The sequence below is a fragment of the Cryptomeria japonica genome, chromosome 10 (genome assembly GCF_030272615.1).
Source record: "Cryptomeria japonica chromosome 10, Sugi_1.0, whole genome shotgun sequence".
NCBI lineage: Eukaryota > Viridiplantae > Streptophyta > Pinopsida > Cupressales > Cupressaceae > Cryptomeria > Cryptomeria japonica.
Genome location: NC_081414.1, coordinates 137,410,190 through 137,431,931, shown reverse-complemented (window position 1 = coordinate 137,431,931; position 21,742 = coordinate 137,410,190). Strand labels below are relative to the sequence as shown.

General features: G+C 33.3%; 3 protein-coding genes, 2 non-coding genes and 2 pseudogenes across 5 annotated transcripts; 5 read left to right on the top strand and 2 right to left on the bottom strand.

Annotated features, from left to right (window-relative positions):
- Positions 1-2,473: 2,473 nt before the first annotated feature.
- LOC131027169 (ATP synthase subunit beta, chloroplastic-like) lies at positions 2,474-4,049 on the top strand (annotated as a pseudogene).
- Positions 3,959-4,273, top strand: LOC131027141 (ATP synthase epsilon chain, chloroplastic-like). Its single transcript, XM_057957132.2, has one exon. The coding sequence runs from the start codon at positions 3,959-3,961 to the stop codon at positions 4,271-4,273; it is 315 nt and encodes a 104-aa protein (XP_057813115.2).
- Positions 4,274-4,710: 437 nt separating this feature from the next.
- LOC131027157 (ribulose bisphosphate carboxylase large chain-like) lies at positions 4,711-6,470 on the top strand (annotated as a pseudogene).
- A 481-nt stretch (positions 6,471-6,951) lies between these two features.
- Positions 6,952-9,169, top strand: LOC131027158 (acetyl-coenzyme A carboxylase carboxyl transferase subunit beta, chloroplastic-like). The gene is made up of 2 exons (XM_057957145.2): positions 6,952-7,254; positions 8,449-9,169. Exons 1-2 carry the CDS (start codon positions 6,952-6,954, stop codon positions 9,055-9,057), a joined length of 912 nt encoding a protein of 303 aa, XP_057813128.2. The 3' UTR covers positions 9,058-9,169.
- A 957-nt stretch (positions 9,170-10,126) lies between these two features.
- On the top strand, positions 10,127-19,902 carry LOC131858818 (large ribosomal subunit protein uL2c-like). The gene is made up of 3 exons (XM_059212268.1): positions 10,127-10,647; positions 17,842-18,030; positions 18,722-19,902. The coding sequence occupies exons 1-3, from the start codon at positions 10,127-10,129 to the stop codon at positions 19,152-19,154; spliced, it is 1,143 nt and encodes a 380-aa protein (XP_059068251.1). The 3' UTR covers positions 19,155-19,902.
- On the bottom strand, positions 13,633-13,706 carry TRNAW-CCA (transfer RNA tryptophan (anticodon CCA)). The gene has a single exon. It is a non-coding gene; the product is annotated as a tRNA-Trp (tRNA).
- On the bottom strand, positions 13,857-13,930 carry TRNAP-UGG (transfer RNA proline (anticodon UGG)). Its single transcript has one exon. It is a non-coding gene; the product is annotated as a tRNA-Pro (tRNA).
- Positions 19,903-21,742: the final 1,840 nt, after the last annotated feature.

Here is a 21,742-nt window from a genome sequence, read left to right as displayed (position 1 = left end):
AGATTTTTCACTAGTCATATGGATATTGATAAATATATCCAAAAAGTATCATATTCAAAAAATAGATACATAAATAGATTCATGTTTAAATAGATTAAATTCTTCTATTTATTGTCAATTTATTAATCGCTTCTCTCCTCTCCCGAATGATTCATTATGATTTTTTATATTAAAAAAATGTTTCGTCTGTGACTTAACATAGAAATTCATAAAAGAATATTATATATTTAATACAATTGAAATAATTGGTTCTAAAAGAACCCGTGCAGTTCGGCAGACTTCAGGTTGGTTCGTGTTGTAACGTGTGAATATGTAAGGGAACTTTATTTATTGAAATAAGGGTTCTTTCAGGGTCGTTGTTTCTAACGATGTGAGATGTGCTAGCAAGTTCAACTTTATCTATTTGATCCATTTTCAAATATTAAAATAAAGTTAACAAAACTAAACGACCTAGTTAAATATATTATTCGAATATGGAACAAATAGATAATGTATTCGACAAACCCAAACTATCTAGTATAATATAGTATTCGAAATAGGGAAATAATAATTTTTTATTTTTTTTCTGCCTTGATGGTGAAATGGCAGACACGCGAGACCAAAACAGTCTCGTCTCAGTAGACACACGCGCCGCAAAATGGCCCGTATACCCCGCATACCCCACGTATCTCACATGTGCTTACAAGCACAGACGTGCTGATACGCGGAGCGGTAGTACCTCTGCTCCACTTTATAGACACGTAGATTTTCTCACCTGCTCAATGAGGGCAGAATAGTTCTATATTATTCCCCCAAGCGGAGAGGTATATTGCCCGCCATGCGGGTCAACAAGAGCAGACGTGCTCTATAAAAGAGCATATGATATGCACGCCCTAACACGCGTTACTGCTGAGTGTGGAGGTTGGAGTCCTCCTTAAGGCGCACATATTGGAATAAAATGTTCAAGGGGAAATCAAATTGATACTATGTCTTTCTAGCAAATCGAAAAAAAAAACAAAAAAACAATGGAGTTCGATTATATATCGATTATAATCAATAGGTACCGATCGACCCGTGGAACCTATGAAATCTTTCATAAAAAAAATGATTATGTGCCCATATTCCGACACGATTTCTGATCTATTGTTCTGTATAACTCAGATATTGGGGAATAAGACTCTGAGTCGCAGTTGAAAGAATATTATTTCTTATAATTCTATATTCTTTTTTGCTTTTCATTCATATTTCCTCTTTACTTTTTCTTCAAAAAATTATCTTCTGTGTTCCGCATTAAAAAAAAAACGAGATGCTTTATTTTTAATTGAAAATTAGCATCGAATAATAGGGACAATATGAGAGAGAAAGAATAGTTTTCTAATTGTATAGGGCTATACGGACTCAAACCGTAGACCTTCTCGGTAGAACAGATCAAATTTCTTATTACCAAAATGATTCGAACTATTCGAAGAACCCAACATGCATTTTTATTGCATTGGGCTCTTTCATTAACTGATGGAAAAATCAGTTAGTCTGTCATTCTCTTCTTTCCAGAAAGATAATAAGATGGCTCCATTTGCTTCAAATGAAAATTTTTCGGAAGCAATCCCAAAGTGCTTCAAAAGGTTTCCTTGACGTAGGTCTGTCATGCTTAGACATAGATTCTCCAAATGGAGTCTCTCTCACCCTAAAAATAGAATAATATGAGCCTTCATACACCTCAAAGTTCATAGAGCGAAAAGAATTCTTTTTTGAGATCCTCGTATTGTACTCATTATGTCTGACATTGAATGTCCACGAGATTGACCATATCAACTAGATCTATAGTTCGAATCAGATCGAACTTAATCTTTGTCATGCTATTGTTCTCCCAATTCATAGAGTAAGACTCAAATCTATTTTATGGACCAAGTGAACCAATAAACTCTCCTGAAAACCATTGGCGCACGTGTAAACGAGGTGCTCTACCAGCTGAGCTATAGCCCTTCACAGTTTAGTCTTGAAGATATACTAATAAAATAGATCACTTTCTGTCAAGACGGATGATATTTGATTGAATCATTCAAATCCTAGTTAAGGGCATATTGTTTATATGTCTAATTATACCTAGAATTGTTTCTAGGTACGACTCTATCTATGATAATAAATAACCCACTTAACTCAGTGGTTAGAGTATCGCTTTCATACGGCGAGAGTCATTGGTTCAAATCCAATAGTAGGTAAAACTTATTTGATGCGATTTATTACTCAATCGCATCAAATAAGTTTTACTCTATTTTGAAATAATATCAATTATTTCGATTCATTTAAATAATGAATCCATTTTTAGATCATTATCGAAGTTGAACTTTACAAAGAAAGAGATTACTAAGTAAATGTAAGTTATAACTCTAAATGATTATTGACTGATCAACTCATTACGGAGCATTTGTGCTTTTTTAGGTTTTTTGCTAGTATTAGCAATTGGAATCAATATCCTTTTTTTATTTTTATTTGTATGAGAACCAATCCTTTTATTCTTGGGGTTTCCGCACTTGTAGAAAAGAAGGCAGGACGTATTGATCAGATAATCGGCCCAGTACTCGACGTATCTTTCCCTCCAGGTAATATGCCTAGAATTTACAATTCCTTGATAGTTAAGGATAACGATACAACTGGTCAGCCAATAAGTGTGACTTGTGAGGTACAACAATTATTAGGAAATAATAAGGTTAGAGTTGTAGCTATGAGTGCTACAGACAGTTTGATGAGAGGAATGAAAGTAATTGATACAGGAGGTCCACTTACTGTTCCAGTTGGTGAAACTACTCTTGGAAGAATTTTTAATGTTCTTGGGGAACCTATTGATGACTTAGGTCTTGTAGATGCTCTCACAAGATCTCCTATTCATAGATCTGCTCCCGCCTTTACACAATTGGATACCAGATTTTCAATCTTTGAAACAGGCATTAAAGTAGTGGATCTTTTAGCTCCTTACCGCCGTGGGGGAAAAATTGGATTATTTGGGGGAGCTGGAGTGGGTAAAATAGTGTTAATTATGGAATTAATCAACAACATTGCTAAGGCTCATGGAGGTGTTTCGGTATTTGGCGGAGTAGGAGAACGTACCCTTGAAGGGAATGATCTTTACAAGGAAATGAAAGAATCGGGAGTCATTAATGAACAAAATATATCAGAATCAAAAGTAGCTTTGGTCTATGGTCAGATGAATGAACCACCAAGAGCTCGTATGAGAGTAGGTTTAACTGCTTTAACTATGGCTGAATATTTTCAAGACGTAAATAAACAAGATGTACTCCTATTTATTGACAATATCTTTCGCTTTGTCCAAGCAGGATCAGAGGTATCTGCATTATTAGGCAGAATGCCTTCCGCAGTGGGTTATTAGCCAACTCTTAGCACGGAAATGGGTTCTTTACAAGAAAGAATAACTTCTACCAAAGAAGGATCTATAACCTCCATTCAAGCAGTTTATGTACCTGCAGATGACTTGACTGATCCCGCTTCTGCTACAACATTTGCACATTTAGATGCTACTACTATACTATCGAGAGGATTAGCTGCCAAGGGGATCTGTCCAGCAGTAGATCCGTTAGATTCCACGTCAACTATGCTCCAACCTTCGATCGTAGGTGAAGAACATTATGAAACTGCACAAGGAGTTAAACAAACTTTGCAACGTTATAAGGAACTTCAAGATATTATAGCTATTCTTGGATTAGATGAATTATCAGAAGACGATCATTTAATCGTGGCAAGAGCAAGAAAAATTGAACGGTTTTTGTCACAACCCTTTTTTGTAGCAAAGGTATTCACTGGTTCCCCCGGTAAATATGTTAGTCTAATAGAGACAATTAGAGGTTTTCAAATGATCCTTTCCAGAGAATTAGATGTTCTACCCGAACAGTCTTTTTATTTGGTGGGTAACATTGATGAAGCTACCGCAAAGGCTATGAACTTAAAAGAAATTTAAAGAAACAAAATGAACCTAAACCTTCGTGTAGTCACTCCCAATCGAGTTGTTTGGGATTCAGAAGTTCAAGAAATAATATTAGCTACTAATAATGGTCAAATGGGTGTATTACCAAGCCATACTGCACTTGTAACAGCTTTGGATATAGGAGTCATGAAGATACGACTCAATGCTCAGTGGTCCACTATGGCTTTGATGGGTGGTTTTGCCATGATAGACAATAATGAAATCACATTATTGGTAAATAATGCAGAAAGAGGTATTGATATTGATCTTCAAGAGGCTCAGGAAAGATTTAGACTAGCTGCAGCTGATCGTGCGTGAGCTGAAGGCAAGAGACAAGCAATCGAGGCTAATGTGGCTCTCAAAAGAGCTAGAACACGACTAGAGGTTGCTGATGCTCTTTAATTTATGAAATTGGAAGTAAATGGATAACGATCATAAAGAAGTCTTCAATTTGCCTGAGCCAATAACTAGGCACATTTTCACCTATGCCCATACGGTCTGCTATTGCAATTTTTTTCTCATTTTCTTTTTCGCCTAAATTGAAAAAATCTATTTTTTTTTCTATATAAAATGAGAATTGCGGAAAGGTCCTCAGGTCAATCGAAATAAGAAATTGGGTTGCGTCATACATACATAACATGATATAATATCACTTGAAAGAAAAGCCTTTTTGACAATAAAGGCTACAAAATGAGTATTTTGTATTAGAAAAAATTTTGTAATACAAAAGTGATTCTTTACGTTCAACACCCAGGTCGAGTAGACCTCGTTCTTGTAAGAGCTATTAACCAATAAATCATAGGGAGGGACTTATTTATGTCACCAAAAACAGAGACTAAAGCAAGTGTTGGATTCAAAGCTGGTGTTAAAGATTACAGATTAACTTATTATACTCCGGAATATCAGACCAAAGATATTGATATCTTAGCAGCATTCCGAGTCACTCCTCAACCTGGAGTACCCCCCGAAGAAGCGGGAGCAGTAGTAGCCGCCGAATCTTCCACTGGTACGTGGACGACTATTTAGACCGATGGACTTACCAGTCTTGATCATTACAAGGGGCGATGCTAAAATATTGAACCCGTTCCTGGAGAGGAAAGTCAATTTATTGCCTATATGGCTTACCCTTTAGATCTTTTTGAAGAAGGTTCTGTTACTAACCTGTTCACTTCTATTGTAGGTAATGTATTTGGATTCAAAGCCTTACGGGCTCTACGTCTGGAAGATTTACGAATTCCTCCTACTTATTCAAAAACTTTCCAAGGCCCACCACATGGTATTCAAGTAGAAAGAGATAAATTAAACAAATATGGTCGTCCTTTGTTAGGATGTACTATAAAACCAAAATTGGGTCTATCTGCCAAGAATTATGGTAGAGCGGTTTATGAATGTCTCCGTGGTGGACTTGATTTTACCAAGGATGATGAAAACGTGAATTCCCAACCATTTATGCGCTGGAGACATCGTTTCTGCTTTTGTGCAGAAGCAATTTATAAAGCTCAGGCTGAGACGGGTGAGATTAAGGGACATTACCTGAATGCTACTGCAGGTACATGTGAAGAAATGATGAAAAGAGTAGTATTCGCCAGAGAATTGGGAGTTCCTATAGTCATGCATGACTATCTGACTGGAGGTTTACGGCAAATACTTCGTTGGCTCATTATTGCCGAGATAACGGCCTATTTCTTCACATTCACCGTGCAATGCATGCAGTTATTGACAGACAAAGAAATCATGGTATGCACTTCCGTGTACTGGCTAAAGCACTACGTATGTCTGGTGGAGATCATATTCACGCTGGTACTGTAGTAGGTAAACTTGAAGGAGAACAGGAAGTAACTTTGGGTTTTGTTGATCTATTGCGTGATGATTTTATTGAAAAAGACCGAAGTCGTGGTATTTATTTCACTCAAGATTGGGTCTCTATGCCGAGTGTTCTACCTGTAGCTTCAGGAGGTATTCACGTTTGGCATATGCCTGCTCTGACCGAGATCTTTGGGGATGATTTCGTATTACAGTTCGGTGGAGGGACTTTGGGGCACCCTTGGGGAAATGCACTTGGTGCAGTGGCTAATCGGGTCGCTTTAGAAGCTTGTGTACAAGCTCGTAATGAAGGACGTGATCTTGCGCGTGAAGGTAATGAAGTGATCCGTGAAGCTACTAAATGGAGCCCTGAACTAGCTACCACTTGTGAAGTATGGAAAGAAATCAAATTTGAATTTGATACGATTGATCGCTTGTAATCGAGTGACTTTCGTCTATTTGGTCCCTTAATCAAATCGAACTCGGCCCAATCTTTTCTTTTAAGATTGAGCCGAATACCGAATGGATGGGAATAGATAATTCGGCTAGAGGAAAGAAATTTACCTCTTACCTACTAATATAGAAATATATTTTCTGGATTATTCGATCGGGTCGGTGGATCACTAGATCCAGGCCCAGGGAGCAAGGGCCTTCAATCTCTTCTAGCCACGCGCTCAAAGGAGGTTCAAAATTTGTTATCTTTAACAAATTAAATCCCACTCAAATCTCTTCTAATCTATATCTATATAAAAGCTCATTTGAATCGGCTTTGTCCGGAGCTTTAGTGAAAAAAAAACTACAATAGTGTATTATGTAAAAATGTAAAAATAGATATTTTATTAAGTCAATTGTTCATTATTTTTCATGAATCATCGTGAATTCATTGGACAGATCAGAAAGAACTTGATGGAGACTTCCTTTTCTTTTCTTTTTTAATCAAAAGCCGAATTTGATTCAAGGAATCAAATGTATAATGAAATACTATTATATATATAATAGTACGCTATTTGAGCAAATAAATGAATTACGACGATAAGATCGAATTAATTCCCGATTAAGTCGAGTGAGTCAGATGGATCAATTTCTTTTTTTTTCTTAAAAAAAGAAATAAAAATGGAATAAAAAGGAAGCAAAATTTGTATTTTATTTGTTAAAAGTTGTACATTAACAATATGTAGAAAAAATATAGGAAAATGTGTGAGGAAAATGAAAACAAGGATTCTGAATATATCGAAACAACCGCCATAGAAAGTGGATACAATTCGGAACGTTTTAAGCATTTGTGGTTTTTGTGCGAGAATTGTGAGACCCTTATATATAAGAAATCTTTACTAGAACAAAAAGGTGTTTGTGCAGAATGTGGAGCAACTCTGCAAATGACTAGTTCAGAGCGAATTGAACTATTAATTGATAATGGCACTTGGCGTTCTATAAACACGAAGTTATCTAGTATAGATGTTTTAGAGAAAAAACATACGACGTTTGACATCAAAATGGTTCGAAAGGTCTCAATTTTATTGTACAAAGTAATTTTTGGCAAATATTTTTACAAAGAATTTTTTAAAAATAAATATTACAATAAAGCGTTGAGAATATTAGTAGCATACAATAATACTCTTGCTAATATCCTTAAGGTTGCACTAGGATCAAAATTCATAAAATATTTGAATTTAGATTCAAAAGAAACTATTAAGATACTACAAGATATTATTGATACAGGGTTGAAAACAGCTCAATTTGCACTATTTGAAATACGAAAAAAAATAAAAAATGAATTCTATAGGTTTGCGCTTTTAAATAAAGCATTTGAAAATAAGCAAATTTCTAGCTTGCTTGCTCAAAATTTGGAAGATAGGAGGGATGACGAGTCTGAAATCATTTCTATAGAATTTGATAGAATGGCGTTTAGACTTCAAAAATTCCTCATTTTAGAATCACTATTGAAATTAAATACACAATTAGCCGATGTAAAAGAACAATTACTATCACAAGATAAGTTCTTGAAAGCAGTGGCGACAAGCTTAGTGAAAAAAGAACTTTATTTTCCGGAAGACAAAAGAAAAACAAGGAAAATAAAAAAAATATTTCCTTTTTATCCAGGAACTGACCTAGAGACAGATTACTTTTTATGGCTGCGAACACATATGGCGATCTCTTTGATGGAAAGATATCTGGTCTTGAAACAATTTAAATATTGGTTTAGAAATCGTTATTGTGGTTTACTAGAAGAAGAAGAATTTCCTCGGTTTGGTTCTGATATTCTAATAGAATATGTTAAAAAACAAGATCGCTATGAATGTTATAATATGATAGATCATATCATGCAGGATGATCTACACACTAGTACAAATAGTGTTGAGTTATTTCAACAAATAAATCTCTTGTTCCATCACAAGAACAATGAAAAAGATTGTGACAATAATTTTTTGTCGTATACTGAAAATACTAAGGGAATTTATTTCTGTTTACTAGAGATAATGAAACAGTTTTCTACATTAACACTAGATTCCAAAGATAAATTTCCTAAGAAAAAAGGAAGAGATACTAAAGATACTGAAGATATTGAAGGTATTGATGAGGAGGATATTGAAGAAGAATATCCTTTAACTTATGACTCTTTAACTAAAGAAGAAAAAGAATATGTCGACGCTAACATAGAACTAATTAAGAGTACATTTAATCTAGGAAAGGAAGAATTTATAGAAACAGACGAACAGTCTTATCAAGATTATAACACTTCCTATCAAAAAGAAACAGGTTTACCCGACGCTATTCAAATAGGCATAGGTGAAATAAATGGTATTTTTGTTGCACTCGGAGTTATGGATTTTCAATTCATGGGAGGCAGTATGGGCTCGGTAGTGGGTGAAAAAATAACCCGTTTAATACAGTTTGCTACTAAGAATTTTCTTCCATTAATTCTCGTATGTGCTTCTGGCAGAGCGCGCATGCAAGAAGGAAGTTTTAGCTTAATGCAAATGAATAAAATAGCTGCTATGTTGCATACATATCAAAAGGAGAAAAATTTACTATATATTTCAATTCTTACATCTCTGACAACTGGTGGAGTCGCTGCTAGTTTTGGTAAGTTGGCTAATGTCACGATTGTTGAGCCTAATGCATGCATTGCATTTGTAGGTAAAAGAGTTATTGAACAGACATTAAACCAGATAGTAGATGATGAAGATCAAATATCTGATTCTTTATTTGATTTTGGAATGTTTGATAGCATGGTTCCACGAGCTCTTTTAAAAAATGTTCTAAGCAAGACAATTGAAATATACATGTATGGTGATTGAAAGGTCAGAATAATTCATTCTATTTTAAGATTCCCAAAAACAATTCTTGATCCCTTAAGAATTGTTTTTTTGGGGATCAAAATAACACAGAAAGTTTTTCAATTATGTAGAGGTTTTTACCTTTTTATAGTATAAATTTATATTATAAATAATGTATTTATAATACATTATATTTTTCTATTATTCCAAACGTAAATATATAATAGAAAAAAACTTATGTCGATTATAACATATTATATCTTTTATTCTAAATGTACTACAAAAAATGTAAATGTATTTATAGTACATCTGTAATTCATTTACAGAATAAGAATTTTATCCATTTACAGAATAAGAATTCTGTCGATTTTCAAATTAACATTGGAAAACTAAAAGAAAAGAAATAGTAAGAATGTTTTCTAGCAAAAAACCATTTTCGGTTTCCATTGGTGCAAATCCAATAACCTTGTTATTTGTTTTCATATTGTATCAAATAGGAATAGTGTGGTAAAGGTAATTTAACTTATTACGTTGTAAAGTGAGATAAAAAAAAATAGCGTAGAAAAGGTTTTTAGTGGGTTTCCTCCGAGCTTTATGAAGGTCCCATATCCGCATTTTTTTGTAACAAAAAATCATTTAAATTGATTTTTATGAAAAGAATGACAAAAACAAAAATTCTCTGTTTTTTTGTTTTTTGGCTTCTTTAAATGAGAAAGAGTAAAAAAAAGAGTAGTTGAGCATGGACGTAGCAAATGTGCCGAAAGTGCCCTATCAAGGGCTCGAAGAGGAGGAAGCAAACTAGGTCGAATTATATCACCGATTATTTTTTGGTAGATATATTATCCTAGCTAGACCACTCGAAAAACAACCGGCTGATCAAATCATGAAAAGTATGATTTATTTAAATCAAGAAGATCAAACAAAGGATTTTATGTTTTTTCTTCACTGTCGAGGTGGAGGAATGGTATAGGGAGTCGCTATTTACGATACTATGCAATACGTAACAAGGGATGTATTTACAATAGGCGTCGGGTTAAATGCTTCAATGGGAGCTTTCCTTCTACACAGGGGGACGTTTACTAAACGGGTAATGACCCAAAACGCATCAATTATGATCCACCAACCCCATATGTCTCCTTATGATCGTCGCGCCACTTCAATAGAATCAAGCTTCGATTCAGAGTATCTGGGCTTTTTGCATTCGTATGTTGCACGAACTTATTTAAGAACAAGAAGGCAAGATTTCGAACTAATTTGTTATCTATTAGAACGAGATATTTATATGACACCAGAGCAAGCAGTAGAGTTTGGTCTTATCGACAAAATCGGCATAGAAGGACTCGGTTTTTCAGATACATTAGATACATTGTTTGTTCATGACGATGCTGATGCCCATGATAGTAGTTTTGCTCATTTTATTCGTGATTTTGCTCGTGATCGTGAGGATCGCAGCATCGACCGTCGGTCTGCGGAATGGATTTCACCATGGAATCCCACAACATTGGATTCTAACAGGCCAAACAATATACCCGTCCTGGACCATCGCAAGGCAAGGATTATAGTTTTGCGAGGGGAAAATGATAGTGCAAAAACATTACAAACTACAGTTCTGTAGGAGAAACTATAGGTCTACGAAAATTTTGGATTTGTTTTTTGCTGGGTTCCCGATTCTCCCCCAGTAATATTCTATTACCGGCAATAATACCGACTCTTCTTCCTTCCTAAAAAAGACTCGCAGTAATCAAAAGGTTCTTTTTTTTTTTTTTTGCAGCAAAGGTATGTCCGTCAAGCAAATAGGACCTCTTTCACAAAACAAACGTTTGAATAAAATGTTTTATAAAACCTTAAAAAAAAATATAATAGATTTAGAAATCTACGATATAAATCGGCAATTTAAAAATATAATATAGAGTTCTAACTTTATAGAACTATTATATATAGTTAATGCTCTTTCGCAACATTAACTAAATGTCTTCTAAATGAATTTAGACTGCATTCCAGAAATGCAGCATTAATTGATTAAAAAAAAACATTTCAATAAATTGAAAATGAAAAAATCAATTTTAAATGAAAAAAGAAAAATAAGACCTTACCGTTCTTTGTATTCAAAGAACGGTAAGGTCTTATTTTTCTTTTTTAGTTTTCTGTACTGGACGATTTAGAATTCGTTCTATATGCTCTTTCTTTTAGGGCGATCTCAAATTCTTTTTGATACTTTCTTATAAGGAAGACCCTAATCCCGTATAAGAACCATAAAAAAAAATACCTATTAAACCAATAATGAGAATACCCGCAAAAAGGCCTATCAACCAAAGAGGGATCCTTCCGGTGGTATCAGTCATTTCTATAAACTCTTTTAATATTTACTTTAAGTTTCATGTTAGATTATATCTCAATAAATGAAATTGGGCAAGAAAAAATATTCTCACTGCTCCTAATTGAAAAAGTAATTAGAGAATAGAACAGCAAGTACAAAAATAAGTAACAACCCCCAATAGAGGCTGGTACGATTCAATTCAACATTTTGTTCATTCGGGTTTGATTGTGTCATAAATAGCTCCATGATTTAGTTTATAAAAAATTTATCGCTGTATGAACTGCATTGCTGATATTGATCCCAAGAAAAAAACCGTAGGTACAGCTAGCCCGTGAACGGCCAACCATCTAACTGTAAAAATCAGATAGGTTCTATCTATAGTCATTAATACCTCCTAAAAACTAGATCTTGTAAATTCATCAAGTTGCTCTAATGAATCGAAATGGCCAGTGACTAATGGAACCTCTTGTCAGCTTTCTGTGAAATACTCATTTGGCCGAGGGCTCCCGAATACATCATAAGCTAAACCCGTACTAACAAATAACCAACCTGCAATGAATAGAGAAGGTATAGTAATGTTGTGGATAACCTAGTATCGAATACTAGTAATAATGTCAGCAAAAGCGTGTTCTCCCGTATTCCCAGACATGCTAAGCTCCCTATATTATTGTAAAATCAAGGGTAAATTGATCCCATGAAAGAAAGAGATCAGGAAATGGAAAACTACTGATATCTTCTACAATCTTTGCTTGATTGTCAATATGATACCAAGGGTATATTTGAAGTATACTAAGTATAGCTAGCCTGCTTCTAACATAGCAATATAATTTTGCTTAACATTAAAAGAGAGGAGGATAGAACCATCCTGCTAGCTGCCAGTTACTCCAGCCCTGTTTGATCAACTTAATTCAAACATTTTTTTTTTACTGAACAGAAATGAGAGAATCTCGCATATTTCAATTTAATAATAGCTTCCGGAAGGAACCCTGTCTCTATATTGCAACAATTGGATATACGGATTATGGGGAAATTAATTTCATTTGAGCATTAATAATTGTAATGGCTCTCACTTCCATAGGTTACTTTATCACTCGAATACACGCATGTCGTTTTAAGAAGATTAAGGAGTATCATTCATTATAAATACAACTCATTGAAAATATTATACTTTTTCTTTTTCTATTTTGTTTTTATGTTATTTATATTGTGTGTTTATAATACTATATGAACTTAATGACTTCTGTAGATAGCACTTCGAAGTGTCAACGACCGAAGTGTTATTCCTCTTATGAATAAAAAGAAATTGATGAATAGTGGAAATTATCTTGATCGAATTGTAACTATGTTATTCTATTCCTATTTTCCTTTAGAAGTTCTTTTACAAAAAAAGGATTTCAGGTTTTACTAAAAAAAACTGCCCTTAAAATTAAAGGGGCATATGGAAAAAGTGAATACATTTATAGCGTACGGTGTTTTTACTATGCTTGGCTGTAGCAAAAAAAAAAATCGTTCTAAAGACTAGTAGAGATAATGTAAGGTGATTTAATTAGAATCATTGTCAAATTCATTCATCTAATACTTGGTATTAGACTATTACGTAGGATAAATTGTAAAATTACTACACAATTGGTATTTATTTTATTTATGAGTGGGAGATTTCATCTTCACTTTTTTTATAACAGAATACCTTTTTATTGTCTATTCTCTCTATGTTTGTTCATAACAATTAACAATTGTTAGATATTCCATTCTAACTTTGTATGTATTTATTTCAACTCTTTTTTCTGCTCCTAGATAAAAAAAATTGAGGTAATTGCCTGACAAAAATACGTATCAATCATTGCTTTTTTTCATCGATCTCTTCCATGCTTACTATAATTAGTTATTTTGGTTTTTTATTAGCTTTGCTTATTTTCACCTCAGTCCTATTCATCGGGTTAAGCAGTATACGACTTATTTGAAATAAAATAAAACCCTCAATAGGGATTGAGATTCCGAGTCAATTTGAGGTACTATGTAGATTAGCTATTAATCCTTACCTATTCTTTTTTAATAAAAAAAATATGATTGAAGTTTTGTTATCCGGAATTGTGTTAGGTCTAATTCCTATAACTTTGGCTGGATTATTTGTAACTGCATATTTACAGTACCGACGCGGTGATCAATTGGATATTTGATTTAGGACCATATTATGAAGGGGTCTCCTACTGATTCTGAAGGATCAGATTCCATTAGCTTTTTCAGTTTAAGTGACAAGAAGATCGGAAAAAAAGCAGAATCACGCTCTGTAGGATTTGAACCTATGACATCAGGTTTTGGAGACCTGCGTTCTACCAAACTGAACTAAGAGTGCTTTTTTTTTTAAGCAAAGAAGGGCCTTTTTTACTCTTAAAACATTTTTGCATGTGGTATGCCTCAATCACCGATTATTGATGTTTCTTTGAATAAAAATCTCTCAATTTTTTTTTCTTTTCTTTTATAAAAAAAAAGAAAGAATACTAGGTAGGGATGACAGGATTTGAACCTGCGACATTTTGTACCCAAAACAAACGCGCTACCAAGCTGCGCTACATCCCTTTTAATCGTGAGTATTTTTATTCAATATTTCATATTAAAAAAAAAAATCAATTTTGTTTTCCACATTTATCCGCCTTGATTCCCATTTGATTTCATGAATAGACTGTATACACAGATCTATAAGATGTCTATTTATTGAGAGTACTACTTGATTACTATCACATGTTCATGTTCTGTTATAAAAAAAAAAAAAAACCAACTTGTGCAAATATCTGTTTGCAGTTACTCATAAACTACGGATGTAGTTGACCATATAATATATCCATCACGATTGAGAAGGAGAACTTACGAACAATGCAAGATATAAAAACATATCTTTCCACAGCGCCTGTGTTAGCTGCTTTATCGTTGGGATTTTTAGCCGGTTTATTAATTGAGATAAATCGTTTTTTCTCGGATGCCCTTATTTTTCCCTTTTTTTGACTTTCATTTTCCTCTCCCGCGAACCCGAAAGAAAAAAAAATGATGTTAGATTCATTTCCTTTTCTTCTTGGATAAAGAAAATAAATTAGATTCAATCTCTTTAGAATTCAAGGGGGGGAAGTTAGAATAATAAAAAAAAATATAGATCCAAAAGTTCCTCAAATAGTAAACTACTGAAAACTTTTAATTAAAGATTTTATTACGAGAATGAATTAAGTAATAAAATCTTTAATCATTCTTCGAAAACTTCTATTCCTTTCTCTTTCTTCTCTTTCTTCTCTTTCTTCTCTTTTTTCTGAATTGAAAAGAAAAGAAGTAGATACAATATCCAAAGTAAGTTATATGGCCAAGGGTGGAAATGTAAGAGTAACAATTACTTTAGAATGTACTAGTTGTACTCAAGATAGTGTTAATAAAAAATCACCGGGTATTTCGAGATATACGACTCGAAAAAATCGACGCAATACTCCTCTTTGATTGGAATTAAAGAAATTTTGTCCTTATTGTTACAAGCATACTATTCATGGAGAAATAAAAAAATAGATTGAATCTATCATTTTTACCCAGGAATAGAAATATATCAAAGATATTTTTCTATCTTTGTATTTTAACAAAATATGTCACTGTCAATGTTTCTTTTCGAAATATTTTGAAAAAAAAAGTATTTGAAAGGTTCATAAAACAAACTATGAATAAAATGAAGCCATCTTTTCGGAATACATCTCCCTCTTTTCAGAATAGATCTAAGCCATATTTTCGGAATAGATCTAAGCCATATTTTTGAAATAGATCTAAGCCATCTTTTCAAAATAGATCTAAGCCATCTTTTCGAAATACATCTAAGCGATTTTCCCCAAATCAGCAGTCTTTTTGAAAACGTCTATCGACAATTCGGCCTGGAGAGCAAATCGATTATAAAAATATTAGCTTAATTAATCGATTTATTAGTGAGCAAGGAAAAATACTATCTCGTCGAACGAATCGATTAGCGTTGAAACAACAACGCTTAATAGCTAGGGCTGTTAAACAAGCTCGTATTCTATGTTTGATACCTTTTCTTTCTTTAAAATGAAAAGTAATTAGAGCCAACTTGCTCCTACATTTAATCGGAGCTGGGATATCTAACAATTCTATAAATAAAAAGGATTATTCAAAAATGAATAATTGAATTATCTAAGTGGGTCCAAATTCATTTTTGTATTGTCTCTAGTTTCCCGGAGAATTTCCCCGGGAGATTGGGTTTAACTATTTCATGACACAAGAATATTTTCTAACATCATAGAGAAGCAATTATTATTTAATACAGCTATTTGCGCAAGTGTTCTACGATTTGTAAGCAACTGCCTTTTGTATAAAAATTGTATGAATTTATTATAAGAAACTCCATTCGCACGGGATGTTGCATTAATCCGAGTCACCACAAACGACGAAAATCTCTCTTCCGCTTTAGTCTATCTCGGTGAGCGGAAACTAAAGCTCTGCTCTTCTGTTGGTTAGCAACCCTAAAAAGTTTTGAATGGGCTCCCCGAGAGCCTGATACAAATGCAAGAATCTTTTTTCGACGTTTTTTAGCTATATATCCACGTTTAACTCTGGTCATTGAAGTAGATTCTTCATAAATGACTAATCTATTTTTTGATCAATCATTTTCTTGTTTGAATTGTTAAGAATAAAACTGATTTTTCTAGTGTATAAAATATAGATTCCAATGGATTTTGCTACTCTAACCTTCCCAACCATAATTCTTTTCAGTTAGGCACCTTCCAAGTAGGCAAGGGATTGGACCTTGCATTTAAGTAAGAAAAAAATAAAATAAAATATATATATATATATATATATATATATATATATATATATATATATATATATATATATATATATATATATATATATATATATATATATATATATATATATATATATATATAATGTATATATTTTTATGGATTTCTTCATTTCTATGGTTCTTTCTCTAACGGCAAGGTCCTCTCTATATGTCGGAGCCCTAAGATATGAATTATTTGGTAACTTGTATAGTTTACCATCTCTAGCTCTACTCTTCCCCCCGAATTATCAAGTAAGAAAAACTTTAATAATAAGATTTATAGGTACAGTAACGACATGTAATTGTGAGAGTTGGCAAGGTAGCTGACCTTTTGTCCATTCTCGCAGCAATAAAAACATAATCTCTTTATGTTTTTTCAATTTGCATTATTTCCTCGCTCAATGGATTGATGACCATTCGCTACCAATGAGGAAGTGCTTTTCATCCCACATCAAGGTGATTGGATTTGCACCAATGGAAACCATAAATTTCATCCCCGGTAAGAGTAGATGATAGATCTGTACTTTTTAACAGAAGGAAAGTTCTTGTTAGAGTGATTTCCTGGTCCGTTTTAGCTTCTAATCTAAACGAGTCGCACATACACCCTGGCACATACTCCTTTACTCTGAGGGCATCCTCTAAGAGCGGGAGATTTTGTTCTATTTTCTATTGGTTGTCTCGCGTTTCTAATAAGTTGTTGAATAGTAGGCACTTTGAATTATATTTGAATTTGAATGGTTCGGATTGATCCTAACCAACTATATAAATGTTGAGATAAATGCTATGCCATTCAATAATTATTCTGTATTTTAATAAAGTAGTTACTACTTTATATGATTAAATAGTTCAATATTCCTATTGATCTATGCCGCCTTATAGATAGAATATATATCAATATCAATACATTTTTATTATCAGATAATTTACATTAATTGATCTAATAGATGTAGGATCCAACATTTTTTTCTTTTTTAATTCAATAGAACCCGGTACCCAAATCAGAATATCTTAAAAACAGAATTTTCTATGTAGTCCTATTCTATCATATAGAAATATAGTTTAATTCTATTTATTGAACTTATAATAAAGGTGGATATAGGCATTTGTATTTTATTTGTAAATGATAGTAAAGGAGAAATATTTATGTATGAAGTTCAATATCTAGATTTAGTACTTACAGAGAAAAGTGTTAGTCTATTTGAAAAAAATCAATATATTTTAAATGTCGATTCGGGATCGAATAAAACAAAGATCAAAAATTGGATTGAACTTTTCTTCAATGTTAAAGTAATAGGAGTCAATAGTTATCGGCCTCCACAAAAGAAAGAAAAAAGAGGAAATATAAAACAAATAATGAAGCATAGAATGCATTATAAACGCATGATTATTACACTAAAACCAGGTTATTCTATTCCACTTTTTCCTTCAAAAAAATTTATTTAATTTCAAACATGAACACCCGTTCGTACAGCACTTTTACTCTGGGCACACGTGATAAATCTCTATCAAGTTTTGATGGATAAGTAAAATCTCATCCACAAAAGAAATTGACTTCCGGCCAGCATCGTTGTGGGAAAGGTCGTAATAATAGTGGAATTATTACCATACGACATAGAGGAGGAGGTCACAAGCGTCTGTATCATCAAATTGATTTTTGACGGAGTGAGAAAAACAACATATTGGGAAAAATTGTAACAATAGAAAGTGATCCTAATAGAAGTGCATATATCTGTCTTGTGCACTACAGAGATGGTCAAAAGACATATATTTTGCATCTGAGGGGGATTATGATTGGAGATACTATTTTGTCCGGTCCAAGAGCTCCCATATCAATGGGAAATGCCCTACCTTTGAGTGCGGTTTGAATTATTAATTTACGTGATAGGAAATAACCGATTGGGTTTACAGCAAAACCTTAAAATCTATCACTAATCCAACTAAGATAGTTTGATGGGATCAACCCCAAAGGGAAACTGAGGATAAAGAGCAGCGGGTGATTGAGTTCAATAGTTTCTGGAATTATTGACTCCAGATATGGAGAAGACTTAATTGTCTGAAGCAGAAACAACTAAGGTAAAGGAACCCTTGTTATGAAGAGAAAGACAAGTAACTCACATTTGATTTGATGGTCAAAGGCAGATTCGAAGCTGAACAGTGAAAATATTTTTATTTTTCAAAAAGAAAATTTCTATTTCAAATGCCTCCTACGTTATCCGAGAGATGCGAAAGCATTAACGTAATTTGATAAAGTCATTCATTCGGAATGCTACATGAAAAAAGAACATAAGCCAGATGATGGAATAAAAAAACCTAGGATGTACAAAATAAGGACATAAGGAATTTAAAGTATCCCCTTCATTTGAAATTTATCTATAAAATAGATATATGTGTATATATATCTATTATATACATATATATATTATATAGATATATATATATATATATTGAGTATATAAATATTTATTCACATCCAGAAAGTTGTATGCCTTGAGAGAGGCTTGTACAGTTTGGGAAGGGATTTTTACAAATTAAAGGTCTACTTCAACCAATATACCTTTAGGCACGACTATACATAATGTCGAAGTACAAGTCAGAAAAGGCGGACAATTAGCTACAGCAGCGGGTGCTATGCCAGAATTGATCGCAAAAGAAGGTCGATTGACCACATTAAGATTACCATCTGGGGAGGTTCGTTTAATATCTGAGAACTGCTTAGCAACAATTGGACAAGTAGGCAACGTTAAATGGAAAAATAGAACTTTAAGTAAAGCTGGGTCAAAATGTTGGCTGGGTAAACGTCCTGAAGTAAGAGGAGTAGTTATGAATGTTGTGGATCATCCTCATGGGGGAGGTGAAGGAAGAGCTCCAATTGGCAGAAAAAAACCCCTGACCCCTTGGGGCTATAGCGCACTTGGAAAAAAGAGTCGGAAAAGAAATAAATATAGTGATGTTTCAATCCTTCGTCGACGTAAGTAAGAATAGTTGTAAATCCTTTTTTTTTTCTATCAATAAAATGAAAGGTAATTAACCATGGCACGTTCACTAAGAAAAAATACTTTTGTATCTAATGATTTGTTGAGTAAAATAGATAATCTAAATATGAATAAAGAGAAGAAGATAATAGTAACCTGGTCCCGGAGATCTGCCATTGTACCCGCAATGATCGGTCATACCATTGTTGTTCATAATGGAAAGTCACATTTACCCATTTTTATATCAAATGGTATGATAAACCACAAATTAGGAGAATTTGTACCTACTTCCATTTTCCAGGGACATGCAAAAAAGGATAAAAAATCGAAAAATGAAAAAAATAAATAAAAGAGAGAAACGAGAAAAAAGTATCGTTGTAAATAGTATACATTAATTCATTGTGGAGGATGAAGATGAAATTTATAAATAGGGCTTCGACTAGAAAAATACGAGCTGTAGCTAAACATGTACGTATGTCTTCTAATAAAGCACATAGAGTAGCTCATCAACTTCGTGGTTGTACCTATATGGAGGCACTTTCGATACTGAATTGGATGCCTCATAGAGCATGTTATCCCATATTAAAAGTACTTCATTCTGCAGCCGCAAATGCATATCACAATATGGGTATAGATAAGGGCTTTTTATTTGTCCTTATGGCTGAAGTGAATGAAGGTCCTATTTTCAAAAGATTTCGACCTAGAGCTCGGGGACGCAGTTATCCAATACAGAAACCCACTTGTCATATAAGTATTACATTGGAGGATGTAACTGACTCTAACTAAATTATGGTAAAAAAATAGAAACAAAATATCCAAATAGATGGAAGCATAATCCATTTATGTCGCAAATATACTACTACTACTTGCAAAAAAGTACTTAAAATAATATGTATGGGAAACAAAATAAATCCACTTGGTTTTAGACTTGGTTTTACGCAAAACCATTGTTCCCTTTGGTTTGAAGAAAGGGATTATTCCGAAGATCTTCGAGAAGATGAGAGAATATATAATTGTATTGAAAATTATGTACAACATATAAAAAGTTCCATAAATTCTAGTTATGGAGGAATTACACGTATAGAGATTCTAAAACAGACCGAATTGATTTTGGTAAATATATATATTGCATTTGTCGACTTGTTTATCGAAAAAAAAGGCCAAGAAAAAAAGAAAAAAAAAGATGACGAACAAGAAATTAAGCAATTAAGAAAGGAAGTACAAAATATGCTTGTACAAAGTATGCTTGATTCTGTAAACAGAAAACTTGTCATTTCTATAGAAAAAGTGGAGAAACCTTATAGAGAACCCAAAATTCTTGCGGAATATATTGCTCTACAACTAAAGGAGAGAGTTGAAATAAGAAAAATAATGAAAAAAGCTATTGAACTGGCTGAAAAGGTAGATGTAGAAGGTATTAAAATACAAATTAAAGGGCGTCTTGATAGAATTGAGAGAGCCCGAAAAGAATCGGCTATGCAAGGTAGAGTGCCCCTACAGACCCTTCGAGCTAAAATTGATTATTGTTATTATGCGGTTCAAACCGTCTATGGAGTATTGGGGATCAAAATTTGGATCTTTGTTTAAGATGAGCAATATCTTTCTCTAATCTAACCAATTAGAAATCTTAAATTCTATAACCAAATAAAAAAAATGAAACATCTTGGAGCAGTGCTATGCTTAGTGTGCGACTCGTTGAGATCAAGCTTTTGCTTCTTTTCTAAAATGATAGAAAACCCCAAATAAAAACAAATTGGTCTCTGGTATATTTGTTTTATATTAATTACTAAGATCCAATAAGCTAGTTATTTCAATATAAATAGTTCTATCAAATAAACGAAAGACTTTTTCCCACAAAGAGACAAACCTATATCTCTCGTAAAGATAAAAAGAGTCTTTGCTAATGCAAGAAAAGAAAAAGGGAAGGAAGGAGAAAAAGAAAAAATGAAATCTTCTTCCTTACAATATTGTATGGTTCATAAATCACCCCCAAAGAGCAGTGTGATAAAGCATAAGAATTATCCTGATTATTTATAATCAGTTTATGAGCGAGAAAAAAAGAGCTTCAGATCAATGGAAACTAAGAAAATTGATTCCTATAATAAATATAAATAAGAGCTCCATTGCAGAGGGTATGCCTAAGCAGCCATTTGAAAGCTATGGGAACGATGGAACCTGTGATTGCATAAGATCATCATATAGAAATCTGAATCATTCATTGGATAGGATGGCGAAATAAACCAATAAAGAATAAATTTCTTTGGAGTCCATAAGTCGACCCCAAATATCTTAGAGTTAATATTCGCCTGTAAGATACTTATTGGGCAGTACCGACATATAATAAAAGAGGTATTTGTATTATCATATTATATATATATATAATATATATGTGTAATGAGTCAATACAGATTTATTCCTAAGACCTCAATATTTAGAATCCAAATTTGTCATAGATTCTTCACAAGGAGCCGTATGAGAAGAAACTTTCATATTCGGTTCTGAAATAGAGATGGGATTCAAATAGTATTATACAACCATCGACTAGAACCCAAAAAGAACGAAATTTCGTCACCAACATAGGGGAAGAATAAA